General features: G+C 52.5%; 1 protein-coding gene across 1 annotated transcript in view; it reads left to right on the forward strand.

Annotated features, from left to right (window-relative positions):
- The window catches only part of TMCO4 (transmembrane and coiled-coil domains 4), a 31,089-nt gene that overhangs the window by 7,343 nt on the left and 4,442 nt on the right, over positions 1-19,304 (forward strand). The window contains exons 3-13 of the mRNA XM_078611453.1: positions 736-922; positions 1,764-1,791; positions 2,464-2,596; positions 6,275-6,372; positions 10,521-10,664; positions 12,243-12,362; positions 14,698-14,862; positions 15,936-16,072; positions 16,246-16,330; positions 18,237-18,354; positions 18,801-18,918. Of these exons, the coding sequence (XP_078467579.1) occupies positions 736-922; positions 1,764-1,791; positions 2,464-2,596; positions 6,275-6,372; positions 10,521-10,664; positions 12,243-12,362; positions 14,698-14,862; positions 15,936-16,072; positions 16,246-16,330; positions 18,237-18,354; positions 18,801-18,918 (1,333 nt within the window). The remainder of the gene's footprint in view (positions 1-735; positions 923-1,763; positions 1,792-2,463; positions 2,597-6,274; positions 6,373-10,520; positions 10,665-12,242; positions 12,363-14,697; positions 14,863-15,935; positions 16,073-16,245; positions 16,331-18,236; positions 18,355-18,800; positions 18,919-19,304) is intronic.

Genomic DNA, 19,304 nt, shown 5'->3' on the forward strand with positions numbered 1-19,304 from the left:
TCCGCGCATGATTCTAAATGCGGAGGAAAAGACCGGAGGACCCAGAGAAAAATCCACGCGACCACGGGGAGAGATGCAAACTCCAAATATACAGCAGGCATCAGGGTCAGGCTCGAAACCGCGACCTTCTGTATACCAGGCGAGGAAATTAACATCTCGCCACCGTGGCGCCCATTATACTGGTCTCTTAAGAGTTCATACTCTTTGTTCTTTCGGTAAAGTCACGTAGGAAAAAAATGAAATTAAAATTAATAAAAATAAAATAATAAAAATCACGACGTTTCGGAGGCAACACAAGTCTCCGTCATCAGGTGGGACCGTCTCAGCCAGATTTGCTGCATCAAGTGAGGCAGGGATTCAAAATGCAAGTTCTTAAATACCAGTTAAGGGCGGAGGAGAGGGGGGGAGGAGCTTATCAGAATGTAGTAGCCAATGAATGGAACGTATCGGGAGGGGGGGGGCGGGGCTAAAAGAGGGCACGGGTACTCGTGGGCGTGGGCGTGGACGTGTTTGTGCGCAAGTCACTGTGGATGCACATGATAGAAAAGAAACGAAAATGCCCATGTTTATACCAGTGTTGGCTGACAATAAAGAGAGTACTGTTAAACGCTAGGGATGTTAACACTCGGTAAAGTAAAATAGTGCCTGTCAGATAAGATGGTCCAAAAATGTGTTGTTAAATCACCAACACCATCGGGTTAAGCACAATTGACCACGGAACGTGTCGTCCTGCAGCGAGTTCCGTAAGCGGTTCACGACGTCGCTCACCGAGTGGCTGGGCCTGCCCGCGACGGTGCTGCCCATCATGGAGGCGTTCGCCGAGGGCACGGGCGGCGAGGGCTCCGACTCGTTCGTCGATCTGATCGCTCGGGAGCTGGGACCGCGGTCGGAGAAGAGCGACGGGTTCATGCTGCTCGTTCAGGTGCGCGCGCCACGCACATGTGCCGAGCCGTCTCTCGCTCGCGCCGTGGAGACGTTGTTACGAGGGCGGCTTCGCGATTGCGGATGCACGTTCACTCTAAAAGAGATGCGGACGACTTACTCGGACGTTGCCACGACCCACAGGGCACAGGGCAGCCCTCGTCCTCCAGCAGTGGACGGAAAAAACCGGGCTCTGCATTACCGTAGTCGTACGTGTGCCTCTGTGTGTACATCGCTTGCGGTGCATCTGATCGCGACAGATCGTGTGTTTGCATGAATGTTCATTGAACTTCTTTCGCACCGTACGTATATATGTTTGAGCGGTTGAGCCTTCAGAGTAATTAGATGGGTAACCACCATGGATAAACAGGTGTTATAGGCTCTCGAGATACGTTGTAGGCAATAGAGGAAAGTGCAGCGGAATGTATAGTTGTAACAGTACCGAGTTGCTCCTGTGCCTATGCTCCAACCTGTTTACCAACCAAAGCACTGGCCGGCCTGGTGAGATGTAGTGAAGCCACCTGCATGACTCGCACGGACTGGGGGAAGGCCTTCATCCGGCAGTGCATTTTTACAACGGACTGTGCCTGCTTATGTACGTTTCAGGCGATGAGCAAATGAGATTTTGTCGTGTCGTTTTGCGAGCAAGCCCTAATAACCGATACCGGAGCTGTGCCGGACAGCAATGCATGCTCGCTTCCCCTCTGCTCTGCCGCGCACAATGAAAGAATATCAATTGTAGAGTGTAAATGTTTTTGACCGATTACAATACAGAATAAAATGTTGTCAGAATCGAATGCGATTAACAACGTCCATTGATTATCTCTGTCCATCTCTTGCAGGACCTTGTCATGTTTGCGCTGAAGGACGGTAGGTGCAACGTGATGTCATCGGGCTTGATCATCATCAACCTTATCGCTCACTCACACCGTCTTTTCTCAGATGTTAAAGCAAAAGAAATGTTTTTGGGCGAATATTAAACTCTGGCGGGGGGAGTGGCAGGGAAATATTTTGCACGCTGCACTATAAACCTAGCGAGCCTGAGTGCGATTCCCAGTTGGCTCATATCAGTCCTGGGCCTCCCCTAGCTCGACTCAGCCTCAACTGAGTACCTGGTGCGGTGTGTTAAAACATTGCCATTGGGAAGACAAAGGCAGCCGGGCGTGGTGCTGCCCACCCATCCTTCCCGTGTGCCGTGCCGGGCTTCATAGCTGCTATCCTAATTTTGGAGCTTTCGTGACTGCACAGAAACGACCTCTCTCTTTGTGCCGATGTGTTCTCTCTCCGTGTGTCCTTGTGATGTCTGTCTGCTTGTATGTCTGTCTATAGTTGTCTAGTTCGATTTTTGTTGCTATTTCTTTTATGCCTGATGATGATTGCTTGTGTTGCAATCGAAACGTCGTAATATGCTATTATTTAATTTATTATTTTATCTTTAGACATGACTTAACCGAAAGAACCAAAGAAAGAATTCATAGCTGCTCCCTCACAGCACTTGCCCCGACAGTCTGGGAAGGTTACATGGAGGATATTTGTGCGCAGGCTGTTATGACGCCCGGGCCCACGTCTTGGTGCGTCACATCGCCTGGCTACTCCGTGTCCAGCCCGAGGATCTGGAGGACTTTGAGGACACTGTCGTCTCAAGCCTCAACTCCACGCCAAACGAGGAGACGCCGTGAGTGACCGCCCGTGCGTGCGCCCGCCAGCCCCCCCACCCCCTCGTCTCTTAGTGGCAGGAGTGGGGAAGCTACCCTACAGCCCACGGGCTTTTATTTCACACAACTCACGGGCAGCTACGTGGGTACAGCCACCACGCGAAAACTTCCCGCAAACGATATTCTATCTACACCATTGGAACCTCATTTGCCAGTAAAAAATATGATAATTGTTTTTTTTACCCTTCTATCTGGCAACCAAACTGACACCTTTTTTTACAAGGAGTCATGTTGTAAAAAAAAAGGTGTCAGTTTTGTTGCCAGATAGAAGGGTAAAAAACCAATTATCATATTTTTTACTGGCAAATGAGGTTCCAATGGTGTAAATGCTTGCCCCGAGCTCTCATACTCTGATGGTGCATTTTCTTTGAGTTGTGCACCTTTTGGCGTCATCTGGTCCAACCCATGTGAGACTAGGCTCTAAGGAAAGCTGTCTCGGGTGTGGACCAATCAACTTCAAGGACAGTGCATACATTATCAGAGTTATGTTTTTTGTTTGCATTATGACTGCAGGTATTGTGGTCTATGCAAACATGACTCCTTTTAAAAAAATGGTGTCAGTTTTGTTGCCAGATAGAAGGGTAAAAAAACAATTATGATATTCTATCTCTCGCCACAAGCATCTTTAGCCGCACCGATCGGGTATTGGGAGGGGAATTAGCTGCACTCACTTTTGTCTGTGGCAATGCGTGGCTCTGCCAGAGGGAAGTGAGAGCTCTACTCGGCCCGCATGAAGGGAAACAAAATTTCCACCCCTTCCTCTGCCCAGCCCGCGATATCGTTCGGCTGCAAAGACAGCTGCTTGCCATCCTGACACTTTGTCATTGGTGAAAACAGCTCACAAGTCAACTAGCAAATAATTTTTTTCGTCCAATCGTTTAATTCGAGGTGCAAGTAACCATTCACCCGCAGGCGATAGCGATTCGGTCCGAGGATCCATTCTTTTTTGTTAACCTCGTGGTTAATGTAACGGCCACTCATGGCTGCCGGTGGTGGGGTGGGGGTCACGGCAACTCATCACATGCAGTGTATCGTCGTCACCATCAGCGATGGTCTCGCCACTGCTGGATGAGGGCCTCCCTAAGCCATCGCCGTCTCTCACGGTCCCGCGATAGAGTTGGCGGCAAGCTTGAGTAAACAGTGGCACGGAGGGACTCAACAAACCGGATCTCACTGGAATAATTCCACCTTGGCGGTGACACTTGATAACCTACGCATTCCTCGCAGTGACTGAGTTCACAGAAGTTTAAACTTTAAACTCGTGTGCATGTTAACTTCTCCCCAAGTGAAAGCGATTGGAAACAAGAATCTGTCTAGTGTCTGCACATGGGCACATTTCATAGCTCTCATCTCTGCAGCGAACGTCATCTAGGCTGCGTTCCCTTTTTTGGCTGCCACTCCCATCGGTGTGACCACCGTCCATTGTCCCTCCATGTGACGTGCAAGCGATGTAACAATCCATCTGGCACCTGCCCACCGGCTGACTTGATGGCTCAATCTCCGCGGTGGACGTCACACTATACACACACACACGAATCCGGCAACATCGATTTTTAAGACGAGCGTTTCGACACGACGTGGCTCTTGAGCGTAGCATAACACTTACCAATCGATGATACCGGCGCAACCGCCACACCCACTGCATTGTATCATCCATCCCTATCGTCATTCCATCCTTTGCCTTTCTCGATTCGGCTTGCACCGTCACGTTCCTCGCACGTGGTTCTGGGAGGGCCACCGAAAGGCCCGTATCTCTCCCTGCGCGCGATAAGGCTTCTTCGTTGAGAATGTTGTTTCTCTCCTCTGCCGTGCCGCACGGACCTTGCGCTGGAGTTCCCACAACGTAAGTACACTGACCCCTTGCTCCTGAACGCTTTGGACCCTTCGCCGTTGATCCATGTCCCTAGGGCTTTACTTGGACGTACGTACGTTGAACTTCTTTCGCGCCGTACGTAGCCAACTGGCGCCAATCGAATGTTGCCACGGGTTGGCTTACGACGTTTCCTAAGCAATTGGGACGTCTTGTTTAGGGGTAAATTGTGGAAGTGACCAGGTTGCTCGGAGGTCGGAGCGCTGAGCCGGCACCGACGAGATCCTGGGTCAGAATCCCGGCAGCTGCTCGTGGTTCTCGTGCGTATTGCACCGATGGTCTCGCATGAAACACATTTGCTTCTCGACTTCATTCGGCTACTTTTCAGGTCTGAGAATTAACTGTCGGGTCGACGTGTCACGTGCCGAAGATTTTCTCCGGTATGCAAGAGCAGGTGGGAAAGCGTTGCCCCCTCTGCTGTGCGAAACAGAAGTCACTCGAACAGGATCCCATGGGGAGCTCTGTGATATCCGCTTGCGTGGGCTGTTCTCCAATGTGAAGGGTCGCGCTGCTGCGCGAGAGATCCGAATGGATTCTTCACCTCTTGCCGCTACGACGCCGATAGCTCGGCGTGGATAAAATTGAGGATTAATTTGGGCAATGAAATAAAGAAGCAGAAATTCCGTTAGATTAACACCTCTGCAGCCACCCCCCCCGCACAGCTGCGGCAGATCACAGGGGCTGCGGCTGGCCAATCGAACATCGCATCATCCATAGCACGCGCGGTCCGTTTGCAGTGTATTCGCTTGCAGTGCATCCGATTGTTTAATGCGAGGGACACTTAGAAAAGTCATGCGCACAAGCGGGAAGGAACGACGGAGCTAGGCATGTGTACAGGCTGTGGCAAGTCATGGCAAATGTCTGTTATCAAGTCCTGCAAAGGATTACGATTATTCTCGGGGCTTGATTTCTCATGGAATATTTTCTGGGGAGGGCTCCTAACCAGAGGTCGCAAACGGGTTTTGATTCCTTACCCGTACCCGGCCGCACCAGGGTCGCAAATGGGTACTCATACCCGTACCCGGCCGGGTACGGGTACCCGTTCCCTACCCGTAGCCTACCCGAAATGAGTGACAAACTGTTACTCACCAGTGACTCACGGCCTACCCGTACCCGTACCCGTACCCGGCCGCACCAGGGTCGCAAACGGGTACCCGTACCCATACCTGGCCGGGTACGGGTAGCCGGGTATCGGGTAGGGTACGGGTATCGGGTACCCGGTTGCGACCTCTGCTCCTAACCCCCTCCCCCCCAGAACCCCCCCCTCCTCTTGAAATGCCGTGTCGAGGAGAAGCGGGCGGCGTAGCTCGTTCAGGGCATCGCACTCCGTCTCACGAGGCCCCGGCTTGTCTAGGCTGCCTCCGGAGTGTGTGGCTTTCGGGAATGCGTAGAAAATCTGGACTACTACCTCGCCTGGTGTATAGAATATTGTGGGTTCGATCCCGAACCTGATGCCCTGCTGGAAATTTGGAGTTTGCATGTTCTCCCCGTGACCGCGTGGCATTTTCTCCGGGTCCTCCGGTTTTCCCCTCCGCATTCAGAAACGTGCGTTCAAAGTGTTTGGCTGCTTTAAATGTTCACGTGATAAGCCACTTCGTTGAGCTTTCATTAGTGGCCACGTCACTTCTGAAAAAGAGCCATACAGCTCAAGTGGGCCTTACCTGGTAAAATAAAAAAAAAATTGCAAATATGAAACGGGGTACGTATGTAAACTTTTTTGTGGGTGCACTTTTGAAAATTGACAATGGGCGACGTGCGACTTGTGCAGGGCAGAGCTGGAGGCTCGGAAGAAAGCCGAGAGGAAGAGGAAGATCAAGAGGTACCTCCTCATCGGGCTCGCGACCACGGTGGGAGGGACCCTGCTGGGTACGCACGCCGCGCGACCTCCGTCTACCGCCGCGCCGGTCGTTCGCCGTCGCCTCGCTCGCTGACGACGACGACGACGTCGATTCGGTCGTTTCGGTCGAGCCGCCCTCCCTTACGCGGGAACCGTTCACACGCGGCAAGCGACGACTCGCACCTCGTCTAACAAACTTTGAAAGGGCACAACCCCCCCTCCCAATGGCAGCTGTCCCCGTGCGGCACAAGGAGACTCGGAACCCGGCCTGCAGTCGGGAATCGCTCTGCTGCTGCTGCTGCGTGGGTGATTTTGGGCCGTTAAATACCTCGCCTATTTTGCAGGTCGTGGATTTGATCCCGACCCTGACGCCTACTGTATATTGGGAGTTGACATGTTCTCACCTGTGGTCGCGTGGATTTTTCTCCGGGTCCTCTGGTTTTTCCCTCCACATTAGAATCAACAACATGTGTATTTGGTTGCTATAAATTTCCACATAAGACACTTCGTTGAGCTATCATTTGTGGCCAGGTCGCTGCTGCAAAAGAGCTATATGGCTTATTTATCCTTACCTGGTAAAATAAACAAAAATTGTTTAGTTTTAAATACAGATAACGACTCTGATTGCCTTCTTGGCAAAGCCAAAGCGTTGTTCCGATGCCTGGGAGCTGCACAGTGCCAAAATCCCAATCACCTCAGGAAAGGAGCCTTGACCTCGGAGCATTTACAAGTGAAGGTGATCCAAAGGCGATCTCAGGGACCTCATGGGAGAATAAACGTCGACCAGTTCCTGCACATCCCGGCATCGTTTTTGTTCATTGTCAAGTCGACGGGCGCCCATATTGTAGGGGTAGTGCACACGCCACAGTATTAACCAGGGTGGCCCGGTGGATTCGAGCCGCGGACCTCTGCGACGAGCGGCGAAGGAGCCGCTCCCAGGAAATGCGCCGCCAGTGTTGAACCACGCAGAAATTCATCTTCTTGGTTCTTTCGGTAAAGTCACGTAGAAGGGAAATAATAAAATAATAAAAATACAATTATTCTCACGACGTTTTGGCCACAACGCAAGCAGCCGTCCTCAGGTGAAGACCAGGTCTGTCGGGGAGACAGCGTCTGAATGGCTGCTTGCGTTGTGGCCGAAAAGTCGTGAGAATTATTTTATTATGTTTTATTTTTATTATTTTATTATTTCCCTTCTACGTGACTTTACCGAAAGAACCAAGAAGATGAATCCCTGCAGTCGCGAAAGTTTTAAATCGAAACACGCCAGTGTTGAACCACGCAGGTATTGTTGTTGAAAGGTTCCTCCTGAAGTATGTGTGGTGCGTTCTTCAGACCCTCCGGTTTGCTGCCCCATGCAAAGCGAAACGCTCGATCACGACTTTGCCTTGCCTTCCAAGTGGGGCTCGGGAAGGGGGGAACCTTGCAGATTCGTGTTATACCTGGTGTGCATCGAGCATCTGTGGAGGTTCAAGTAATATGGACGCCTGTTCCGCAGGCTGGAGAGAGAGGGAGAGGGGGAGGATTGAATCTCGTCTAATGACGAGGTCTCGTATGTACGTGTATGTATACGTACATATGTTGAACTTCTTTCGGGCCTCACGTAGCCAACCGTGCTAATGGGAGGTGCGGGGGAAAGGACAATAAACTGAACACAAAACGCAGTTCTTAGACTCACGCAGATTCATTAAATGTCGCCCTTTCGGGGATAAAATTCAAATCGGGCGAATCGGCCGATTCAATGCGTCGTCACGATTCTGTTCCAGAGTGAACTGCCTTTCTTGTCTGGTGTTTACTGTCCCGTTTGTGTTGCGAGTCTTGTTTGTCTGGGTTTTTGCAAATTTTCACTCGTTGTGCCATGCCTCGTGCGTATCGCCCACCGCAGGAATATGAGCACATAATTTGCCTCCATTACGCAACCTAAACTTAGACGGATCATGCAGTGCACGAATCGTGAGTGTCAGATTCTATTTTAATGCGTCGATAAAGCCATTGCTGCCTCGCTACACGCATGAGCACGTCGTTTGCATTTAAATTCTATCGCTAATAATGTTTTGTCGCGCGCACGATTGGAACGCGCGTAACTGCGCGCGCCACAGTAGGTTTTCATCATCGCCGCGCGCCACTTCCTCAGTCGGTCAGCCACTTCTGTGGTGGAAAGTAGGTACAGGCGCAGCACCTGCAATCGCTTTGTCACCCCACAGCTGGCAGAGAGGGACCTCCACTAGAGGGAGCTATAGAGAGCCCCTCTCGAGGGTATTTTTTTGGCCTACTCTTCCACATTGTCCAGGCGTCTTGGTAAAGACGGGAGTATGCCCACACTTTACCCCACCTCACGCGAATTGCTGATCAGCTGACCGTGGAGTTTCTGTTTATGTTGCTGGGTGGAAGGTGGTGGTGGTGATTTTTTATTTTTTTTTAAACTTGCCCTCGCCGTTTCGACCACCGCGCTGGCCGATGGGACAAGGTGACCTCTGCACCGCAAGCCCACGGCGCGCTGAACGTTCACACCGCGGCTGCCGCTACCCTTGGTGGATAGTCTTGGCGACGAAAACTTTCCCCAGAGTGGCTTCCAGATCTTGATAAAGTCACAGCATCGTCGTCGTCACAACCACAGTTATCGTGGCTCTTGTTAGAACAGGTGATGCACGCGCCCCCTCTCTGCTTTCATAACTCAATAACCCACAATAGAGGGTTTTTCTGGGTTAGATCGCGTAAATATAAATGTGTCGTTAAACCCGCCACCACCCGACACGGCCAACTAGTAAGGGTTGTCACGTAAATAGAACGTGGCCAATTCGTCACTAGTACAGCACTAGTGTATAGTGTAGTGTAGTATACTAGGACAGCACTAGTGTATAATGTAGTGTATAGTAGTGTATTGTGTATAGTAGTGTAGTGTATAGTAGTATAGTGTAGTGTATAGTGTAGTGTATAGTAGTATATTGTATGGTGTAGTGTATAGTAGTGTAGTATATAGTGTAGTATACTAGTACAGTACACCGGTGTGTTGGAGAGCCAAGCCACAACTTTTACAATCTGCGTTTCCCCAGGAATTTCAACTGGCATCATGAGGCGGACAGCCAGATTTCATTAACCCAACTAACCTGCCGTACAGTTGCCCACACACAGAGTAGAAATAATGAACGCACGATTGTGACCACGCGATCGGTCATCCCATCATGCCTTGCATGCCACGTTGCATCTCGCTACTAGTGTCGATCATTGGGGCTCGCCAACAGCACTTGCCCCAACAGTTTGCTAAAGGCTATATGGGGGATCTTTGTTTTGTGCATCTGCTATAGTACGGTAGTTGGCGCCCTACGCTACAAACCCGGCCGCCCGTGTTTGATTCCCACACACGGTCAAAAACCGTGACAAATATCTTCTAGGTCGACTCAGCCTTAAATGAGTACCCGGTGCTGCGATATGAAAACATCAGCACTGGGAGAAACAGGCGGCGGGGCATGGTCCTGGCCACACCATCCCCTCGTGGCGGCCTTCATAGGTGCTCACTCGCAGCACTTTCCCCAGCAAGTCTGTTGAGGCTTTTTCGATTTAAAGCTTTCGTGACTGCAGGGATTCATCTTCTTGGTTCTTTCGGTAAAGACACGTAGAAGGAAAATAATAAAATAATAAAAATAAAACATAATAAAATAATTCTCACGACGTTTCGGCTACGACGCAAGCAGCCGTCCTCAGGTGAAGAATGAAACAGCACCAATCTTGGAGCGTATATTTAAGCTGAGTTGGAGGTGGAGGCTATACGGAGATATTTGTCTTGTGTGTGTGTACGTGTGTGTGTGTACGCGTGTGTGTGTGTACGTGCGTGTGTGCGTATGTGTGTGTGTGGGGAGCGATAGTGTAGCGGTTAGCGCGCTGCGCTATGAACCCGGCGACCCGAGTTCGATTCCCGCTCACGGCCAACACCAGTGACGATTATCTGAACCGGTCCCGGGCCTCCCCTAGGTCGACTCAGCCTAAAATGAGTACCTAGTGCGATGTGTAAACATCGCCGCTAGGGAGACAAAGGCGGCCGGGCGTGGTGTTGGCCACCCACCCCCTCGTGTGCCGTGCCGGCCTTTATAGGTGCTCGCTAACAGCACTTGCCCCTACAGTCTGTTAAGGCTATACGGGGAATCTTTATCTTTGTCTTTGTGTGTACGCGCTCCTGCAGGAGTGACGGGGGGACTGGCGGCCCCGTTCGTGGCCGCAGGTGCTGGCGCGGTCATCGGCGGCGCCGGCGCCGCTGTTCTCGGCTCCACCGCCGGCATCGCCGTCATGACCTCGCTGTTCGGCGCGGCCGGCGCTGGCCTCACCGGTGACTCGCGCACTCGCTGGACTATCTTACTCGCTGGACTATCCTACTCGCTGGACTATCTTACTCGCTGGACTATCTTACTCGCTGGACTATCTTACTCGCTGGACTATCTTACTCGCTGGACTATCTTACTCGCTGGACTATCTTACTCGCTGGACTATCTTACTCGCTGGACTATCTTACTCGCTGGACTATCTTACTTGCTGGACTATCTTACTCGCTGGACTATCTCACTCACTAGCTCGCTCGCTCACTAGCTCGCTCGCTCACGCGCTCACTAGCTCGCTCGCTCACGCGCTCACTAGCTCGCTCGCTCACGCGCTCACTAGCTCGCTCGCTCACGCGCTCACTAGCTCGCTCGCTCACGCGCTCACTAGCTCGCTCGCTCACGCGCTCACTAGCTCGCTCGCTCACGCGCTCACTAGCTCGCTCACGCGCTCACTAGCTCGCTCGCTCACGCGCTCACTAGCTCGCTCGCTCACGCGCTCACTAGCTCGCTCGCTCACGCGCTCACTAGCTCGCTCGCTCACGCGCTCACTAGCTCGCTCGCTCACGCGCTCACTAGCTCGCTCGCTCACGCGCTCACTAGCTCGCTCGCTTGTACAGCGGTGAGCGCACTGCACTACGAAGCTGGCGACCGGAGATCGATTCCTGCTCACGGCCAACATCGGCGACGATTATTTGAACCGGTTATGGGCCTCCCCTAGGTCGACTCGGCCTCAAATGAGTACCTGGTGTATAAACATTGCCACTAGGGAGACAAAGGCGGCCCAGCGTGGTCCTGGCACCCACCCCCTCCTGTGCCGTGCCGGTCTAAATAGGTTCTCGCTAACAGTACTTGCCCCAACAGTCTGTTCAGGCTATATGGTGGGGGGGGGGGTCTTTGTCTTTGTTATGTTTGTTTAGCGCCTTGTGATCTCCGTGTGAAAGGAGGCAGCATTAGTCCTGCTATGGCTTTGAGTGATTGTGCACTTTTAATTAATCTAGATTGAAAACTCGTTCCCTTCTAACTGCTTTTTCTGTTTAGTCTGTTGTCCCCCCCCCGCCGCACCTCCCATTAGCACGGTCGGCTACGTACGGTGCGACATACGTTCAACACACATACACACGTAGAAGTTTCGATTTAAAGCTTTCGTGACTGCAGGAATTCATCTTCTTGGTTCTTTCGGTAAAGTCACGTAGAAGGAAAATAATAAAATAATAAAAATAAAACATAATAAAATAATTCTCACAACGTTTCGGCCACAACGCAAGCAGACGTCTTCAGGTGGAGAACAGGTCTGTCGAGAAGGCAGAGTCTGTAATGAGACTCTGCCTTCTCGACAGACTGAATGAGACTCTGCCTTCTCGACAGACCTGTTCTCCACCTGAAGACGGCTGCTTGCGTTGTGGCCGAAACGTCGTGAGAATGATTTTATTATGTTTTATTTTTATTATTTTCCTTCTACGTGACTTTACCGAAAGAACCAAGAAGATACGTAGAAGTGTAAATGAATATTGTTATAATGTTATACAAGTGCGCGTGGCTTGCAGCAGGAGAAATCGAGAGACAACTCTGTTTTTCCGCTGTTGCTCCAGGGTACAAGATGAAGAAGCGCGTGGGGCAGGTGGAGGAGTTTGAGTTCGTGACCCTCACCGAGGGGCGCAAGCTGGACGTCACCATCGCCATCACGGGCTGGCTCTCCTCCGGCAAATACGGTAACGCGCACTCACGCGCGCACGGCAGCGCGGGGACACGCGCGCATCTCTGCCACGGGATAAGTGGTAACGCTGCGGTGCTTGCCAGCAGCGTTTGCCCCCTCCCCTCCCCCCTCAGAGGGTCTGTCCTTATTGCAAAACACCTGGCGGGCAGTGTCGTGTAAGCGGCTTCTCTTACGAACAATAACTCGGGTACAACAGGTGCGTGCGTATGTGTGCCCCCTATACAAAATTGGCACCCACCTGTCTGCATTATCGTTATGTAACCGAGGTGTGTCTGTCTGCCGTCGTGTGCGGCAAGGGCTCGCTTTTGAGAAGTCGAGTGGCGTTATGTAAGGCACGTGGCCATCGTGGAAGCGTGGGCCAAGAACACTGTCTGGAGGGGCTCCGTAAAACTCCCCCCTAGAGGCTGCAGAGGGCTCCCTCTGCAGCAGGAACAGGTTCACCAACATTTGGCTGATTGGCAATACGCGCGTGGTGGGGTGAAGTGTGGGTACTCCCACAGCCTCTTAAGATGTCTGGCCAGCGTGGAAGAGAGGGCCTCTCCAGTGCTCCCTCTAGTGGAGGCCCTTCTGCCAGCAGTGGTATGAGCAAGCAATTGCAGGGCTGCACCTTTGTCATTTGATGCAAAGCATTACACATGTGGAGTGGGGCTGGTGTACAGCCACCTTGCAGTGTCGAAGGTACATTTTTTAAAATGATGATTCGTAATCATGGCGAAACTGTCAATTTTCCCGATCAGTACTGATAAGGCAGTAGTGCTCTGGCATTGTGGGTTTCCTGCTGGCTCTCGAGTTCCTCCCACATGAAGCCAAATACTCCTGCATGGAATGAATGATGAATGTACACGTGAACTTACAAGACAAAGGCAAAGATCCCCCGTATAGCCTTAACAGACTGTAGGGGCAAGTGCTGTTAGCAAGCACCTATGAAGGCCGGAACGGTACACGAACGAGCGGGTGGGTGGCCAGCACCACGCCCGACCGCCTTTGTCTCCCCAGTGGCGATGTTTACACACCGCACCAGGTACTCATTTAAGGCTGAGTCGACCTAGGGGAGGCCCAGGACCGGTTCAGATAATCGTCACTGGTGTTAGCCGTGAGCGGGAATCGAACCCGGGTCGCCAGGTTCATAGCGCAGCGCGCTAACCGCTACACTACCGCTCCCCACACACCGCACCAGATACAGATTTAAGGCTGGCTCGACCTAGGAGAGGCCCAGGACCAGTTCAATTATTCGCCACTCTCATTGGCACTGAGCAGTAGTCCAACTCGCGTCGCCGGGTTTGAGGCGCAGCGTGCTAACCACTACGCTACTGCACCCCATACACACACGTTAACAAAACCACCCCACGTGGCCCTTTAACAGGCTGCCAGAGCAAGCACTGTACTGTCAGCAAGCACCTACGAATGGTGACACGGCACACGAGAGGAGGTGGTTAGCTAGCACCACACCCGGCCGCCTTTCTCTCCAGTGCTGATGCTTACATAAGGCACCACGTACTCATTTGAGGCTAAGTCGACCTAGGGGAGGCCCAGGATCGGTTCAGATATTCATCACCGATGTCGGCCGTGGATCGAACGCAGGTTGCCGTGTTCGGAGCGCAGCACGCTAACCGCCGCACCACCGCTTCCCAAACAGATATACATACAAAGACAAAGATCCCCCGTACAGCCTTAACAGACTATTAGGGCAAGTGCAGTGAGTGAGCACCTGTTGAGGCGGATGCTGGTGCTGGTGTTTTCTCACCGCACCACCGCGTGGCTGCGTCAAGTGCCCTGTGAATGGACGAAACTGCAGGGGGCGTCAGAGCACGCGTTGTATTGACGTGGCGAATGTGAATTCAAACCCCTGTTTTCCTGTGTCTCCCTGTGTCTCCCTGTCTCCCTGTCTCCCTGTGTCTCCTTGTCCCCCTGTCTCCCTGTCCCCCTGTGTCTCCCTGTCTCCCTCTGTCCCCCTGTCTCCCTTTATCCCCCTGTCTCCCCGTCTCCCTGTGTCTTCATGTGTCTCCCTGTGTCTCCCTGTGTCTCCCTGTGTCCCCCTGTGTCTCCCTGTGTCTTCCTCTGTCTCCCTGTGTCTCCCTGTCTCCCTCTGTCCCCCTGTCTCCCTCTGTCTCCCTGTCTCCCTCTGTCCCCCTGTCTCCCTGTCTCCCTGTCTCCCTGTCTCCCTCTGTCCCCCTGTCTCCCTCTGTCCCCCTGTCTCCCTCTGTCTCCCTGTCTCCCTGTCTCTCTCTGTCTCCCTGTCTCCCTGTCTCCCTCTGTCCCCCTGTCTCCCTCTGTCTCCCTGTCTCCCTCTGTCTCCCTGTCTTCCTCTGTATCCCTGTCCCCTCTCCTAGGGAGCTTTGAGACCCCCTGGCGGTCCCTGCACCACAGCCGTGAGCAGTACTGCCTCGTGTGGGAGTCCCAGTACCTGCGAGCGCTGGGCCGTGCCATCGACTCCATCATCAACGGGCTGCTCAGCATGGCGGCGCAGGAGGCCCTCAAGCTCACCGTGCTGTCCGGTGAGACCCACTCTGACCGCAGCGGGTAGCCTCGGGACAAGCGCTGTTAGCGAGTGGCACCTGTGAAAGCCGCCAATGGCGTGGCGTACGAGCGGGTGAGTGGGCAGCACGACGCCCGGCCGTCTTTGTCTCCCCAGTGCCGATGTTTACACAAGGCACCAGGTACTGATTTGAGGCCGAGTCGACCTAGGGGAGGCCCAGGATCGGTTTAGATAATCGTCACTGTTGTTGGCGGTGAACGGGAATCGAATTAGGGTCGCCGGGATCATTACACAGTGCGCTAACTGCTACAACACCGTGCTCCCCAAGCAGCGCTTGCACTCTTACACGCGTAGACCTGGACGGACGGGACGGACCCTTTGCCGGCAATCCACCGCTGGGCAAATCGAATCAAACGTTCGTACGTTCAAATTAATGACGTCCATTTTTGGAACCGAGAGGAAGAGGTTGGACGTCCAGAATAACCACCCCTCCTCTCCTCCCCCTTAACTTGTATTTAAGAACTTGCATCTTGGAATCCCTGCCTCACTTGATAGAGCAAATCTGGCTGTGACGGTCCCACCTGATGACGGAGACTTGTGTTGCCTCCGAAACGTCGTGATTTTATTATTATTTTATTTTTATTAATTTTTATTTCATTTTTGTTACCTACGTGACTTTACCAAAAAAACTAAGAGTATGAATCCTTGCAGTCACGAAAGCTTCAAATCTAGAATTAATAACCACCCTGTTCGAGACCCAAACATCGCACCTCCTGACGTTTTGACATTTCCCCCCCCTCCTCCTCGTCAAAGCCACCGGTGGTGTCACCATCAACTGCGTCAGAACATCAGCAGCTGGCCGTTGCGGCACCACAACTCCTTCACAAATGCAAGATTGACGACACGAGCCGTATTCTTGCGATAGTGGCCATGCAATTCAAACACGCACGCACAATACCTGCCACCCACCCCCTCGTGTGCTTTGCCGGCCTTCCCAGGTGCTACTCGCTAACAGCACTTGCCCCACAACTCTCCGTTGAGGCCACACCAGGGGGGATCTTAGTCTGCGTGTGGCCGTGCGCGCGTGACCAGGCATCCTGGCCGCACTCGCGTGGCCGTCGTCGCTCCTCCTCGCCGCCAACATCATCGACAACCCGTGGGACGTGTGCCTGAACCGCGCCGCCGAGACGGGCAAGCAGCTGGCGCGCGTGCTGCTCTCGCGCCAACAGGTGAGCGGGGGAGAGGGGCGGGTGGGCGAAACATCGGACGCCGTACCAGAAGGCACGCGACACAACGCGAGCGCGCGTCGTCGGTTGCCGTAGTTCCTCCGTCTGCCGCGACGATCGTCGCGCGGCGGGCGCCCGAGGCTCACCCGTGTGCCGTCCGCTTGTTGCCGCCACAGGGCAAGCGGCCCGTGACTCTCATCGGCTTCAGCCTGGGGGCGCGCGTCATCTTCTACTGCCTCGAGGAGATGGCCAAGGAGAAGGGTACGGAGTCTGCGACATCTTCCTCCACACCTCCCCCCCCCCCCGTTCCTCTGCTCCTTACCGTACCTCCCCTGTACCCCCGTCGTGTCATTCGTTCTCCGACACCTGGAGCACGCCGCTGCCATCTACGTCATTCAATTCTGTGTCACCATTTTGTCAGCTACGGTATGTCCAGCGCCTCCAGGTACTCGTTCAAAGCGTCGTTGAACTTCTTTCACACCGTACGTAGCCAGCCGTGCTAATTGGAGATTAGATTATTATTATTAGCGAGGCTCAGGGAGCCAGACGAAGGCTCCCTCTCGTGGGTTCTGCCCATTCTCTTCTCTTCCCCTGTCCCTCCACTCCTTGCCATCCCTTCCCTAATAGACCTTGTCCTTAAACATCTACATCATTCCGTTCTGTCATTGTTTTGTAAGCTACGTCAAGCGCCCTGAGTGAAGGCGCTCTATAAATGTGTGTATGTTGAACTTCTTTCATACGTAGCAAATCGTGCTATTCGGAGATTAGATTTGTATTATTATCACTGAGGCTCAGAGAGCCAGAGTGAGGTACCTCGTGTATTCTTAGGGATAGTCGTGATTGCCCAAGGCTCAGGGAGGCAGTCTAAGGCAGCTTTTCCATCGCCACGCTTGTTAAAATTTTACGAATAAGGTCGAGTAATTATTAAGCTGTTCGAGAGAATGAGGTTATATTAGTTCGACCTTGTTATGTACTGTGATAGGTTTTTACCCTTTCAACTGGTACAAAAACTGACACCTTTATACACGGCATCATGTTTGCAATAACCACAACACAAGCAGTCAAAATGCAAACAAAAAGAAATAACTCTGATGATGATAATGTATGCACTGTCCTTGAAGTTGATTGGTCCACACCCGAGACAGCTTTTCTTAGAGCCTAGTCTCCATTGGTGTTGGACCAGATGACGCCAAAAGGCGTACAACTCAAAAACAGCGCACTATCAGAGTATTGAGAGCTCGGGGTAAGCATTTACACTATGAGACCTCCTTTTGTACCAGTTGGAAGGGTAAAAACCTATCACTGTATTTTACCACTGGTAAAGGAGGTCTCATAGTGTTGTTATGTACTGTTTGTGTATGGGCAGAGGCAGATGTTTGGCTGTGGCAAATGGCATCTGTAGCTGACCTGGGCCTCTATAAGTCAACTTATTAGAGACCTGGGCCCCTATAAATCAACTTATTAGAGACCTGGGCCTCTATAAGTCAAATGGATATGAGGCTAGTTGGGGAGCTCAGAGTCGCACACTTCACTAAAATCCTGGAGTCCCAGATTCAATTCCCCGCTCATAATGCAACACCCCAGTAAAACGGGTCGCTTGCTGGTGTTGCTGCAAGGTCAAAGTCTGCACGCGGGAGACCGAGACGACCTGTCTTGTGCGAATGGCGCCAGCCACACCACTCCTCCCTGTTTAGAGGCTGGGTCGCCAACGGCGCTAGCCGCAGTCAAATATCCGGGCTAATTTGCGTTCTTGCGGCACGAGGTTTTGGACGCAAGTATCATCCCGTGCGCGTGTCGGGAGCGGTAGTGCAGCGGTTCGCGCGCTGCGCTACAAACCCGGCCACCCGAGTTCGATTCCCGTGCACGACCAACACCCGTGACGATTATTTGAATCAATCCTGGTCGTCCCCTAGGTCGACTCGGCCTTAAATGAGTACCCGGTGCGATGTGTAAAACGTCGCCACTGGGTAGACAAAGGCGGCCGGGCGTGGTGCTGGCCACCCACCCCCTCGTGTGCGGTTTGCGGCTTTCATAGGTGCTCGCTAACAGCTCTTGCCTCAAGAGTCTATTAAGGCTACACGAAGGGGTGTCTGTGTGTGTGTGTGCAACACGCGCGTGTGCTCGTCCGCACGTGCTACCCTCCCGTTGCCGTGGCGACGGTCGCCAGGCTGCGAGGGCATCGTTGAGGACGCGGTGCTGCTGGGAGCACCGGTGCAGAGCTCGGCAAAGCGGTGGGATCCCATCGCCCGTGTCGTCTCGGGCCGCATCACCAACGGATACTGCAGGCACGCTCACTGCGTCGGCACCGCTTCACTGGGGGAGGGGGGGTGGTGGGGGGCATCCTCGCAGTGTCACGCGGCGACGCGTCGTTGGCGTTGCTGTGACTATCTCGGAATCACCATTGGAACCTCATTTGCCAGTAAAAAATATGATAATTGTTTTTTTTTACCCTTCTATCTGGCAACAAAACTGACACCTTTTTACAAGGAGTCATATTTGCATAGACCACAATACCTGCAGCCATAATGCAAACAAAAAAAATATTATCAGAGTTATGTTTTTTGTTTGCATTATGGCTGCAGGTATTGTGGTCTATGCAAACATGACTCCTTGTAAAAAGGTGTCAGTTTTGTTGCCAGATAGAAGGGTAAAAAAACAATTATTGTATCTCGGAATCCCGTGCGTGTGACCCTCTTAACCCCCCTTCCACCCCACCAACCGCGGCTCGCAGGGGCGACTGGCTGCTCAAGTTTCTCTACCGAAGCTCCTCGGTGCAGCTGAACGTCGCCGGCCTGCAGCCAGTGTGTACGGACAGTCGCCAGATCAACAACGTGGATCTCTCCGCAGTGGTACGCGATGTGGGGGAGGCGTGGGGGGGTAGCCGGTCACTTGTCCGCAGTTATCCTGCAACGCCGCCTTCCGAATCACTCTCCCTCCGACTAAGCGGACGGTGGTGGTGATGATTCTAGATTTGAAGCTTTCGTGACTGCAAGGATTCATACTCTTAGGTTTTTTCGGTAAAGTCACATAGGTAAAAAATAAAATAAAAATTAATAAAATGAAAATCACGACGTCACAGCACGATTGCTGTATTAAGCAATCGTGCTGTGACGGTTCCACCTGAAGACGGAAGCTTGTGTTGCCTCCGAAACGTCGTGATTTTTATTTTACTTTTATTAATTGTAATTTTTTTTTTTACCTACGTGACTTTACCGAAAAAACCTAAGAGTAGGTG

The sequence above is a fragment of the Lampetra planeri genome, chromosome 36, assembly GCF_965212315.1.
Source record: "Lampetra planeri chromosome 36, kcLamPlan1.2.h2, whole genome shotgun sequence".
Lineage (NCBI taxonomy): Eukaryota > Metazoa > Chordata > Hyperoartia > Petromyzontiformes > Petromyzontidae > Lampetra > Lampetra planeri.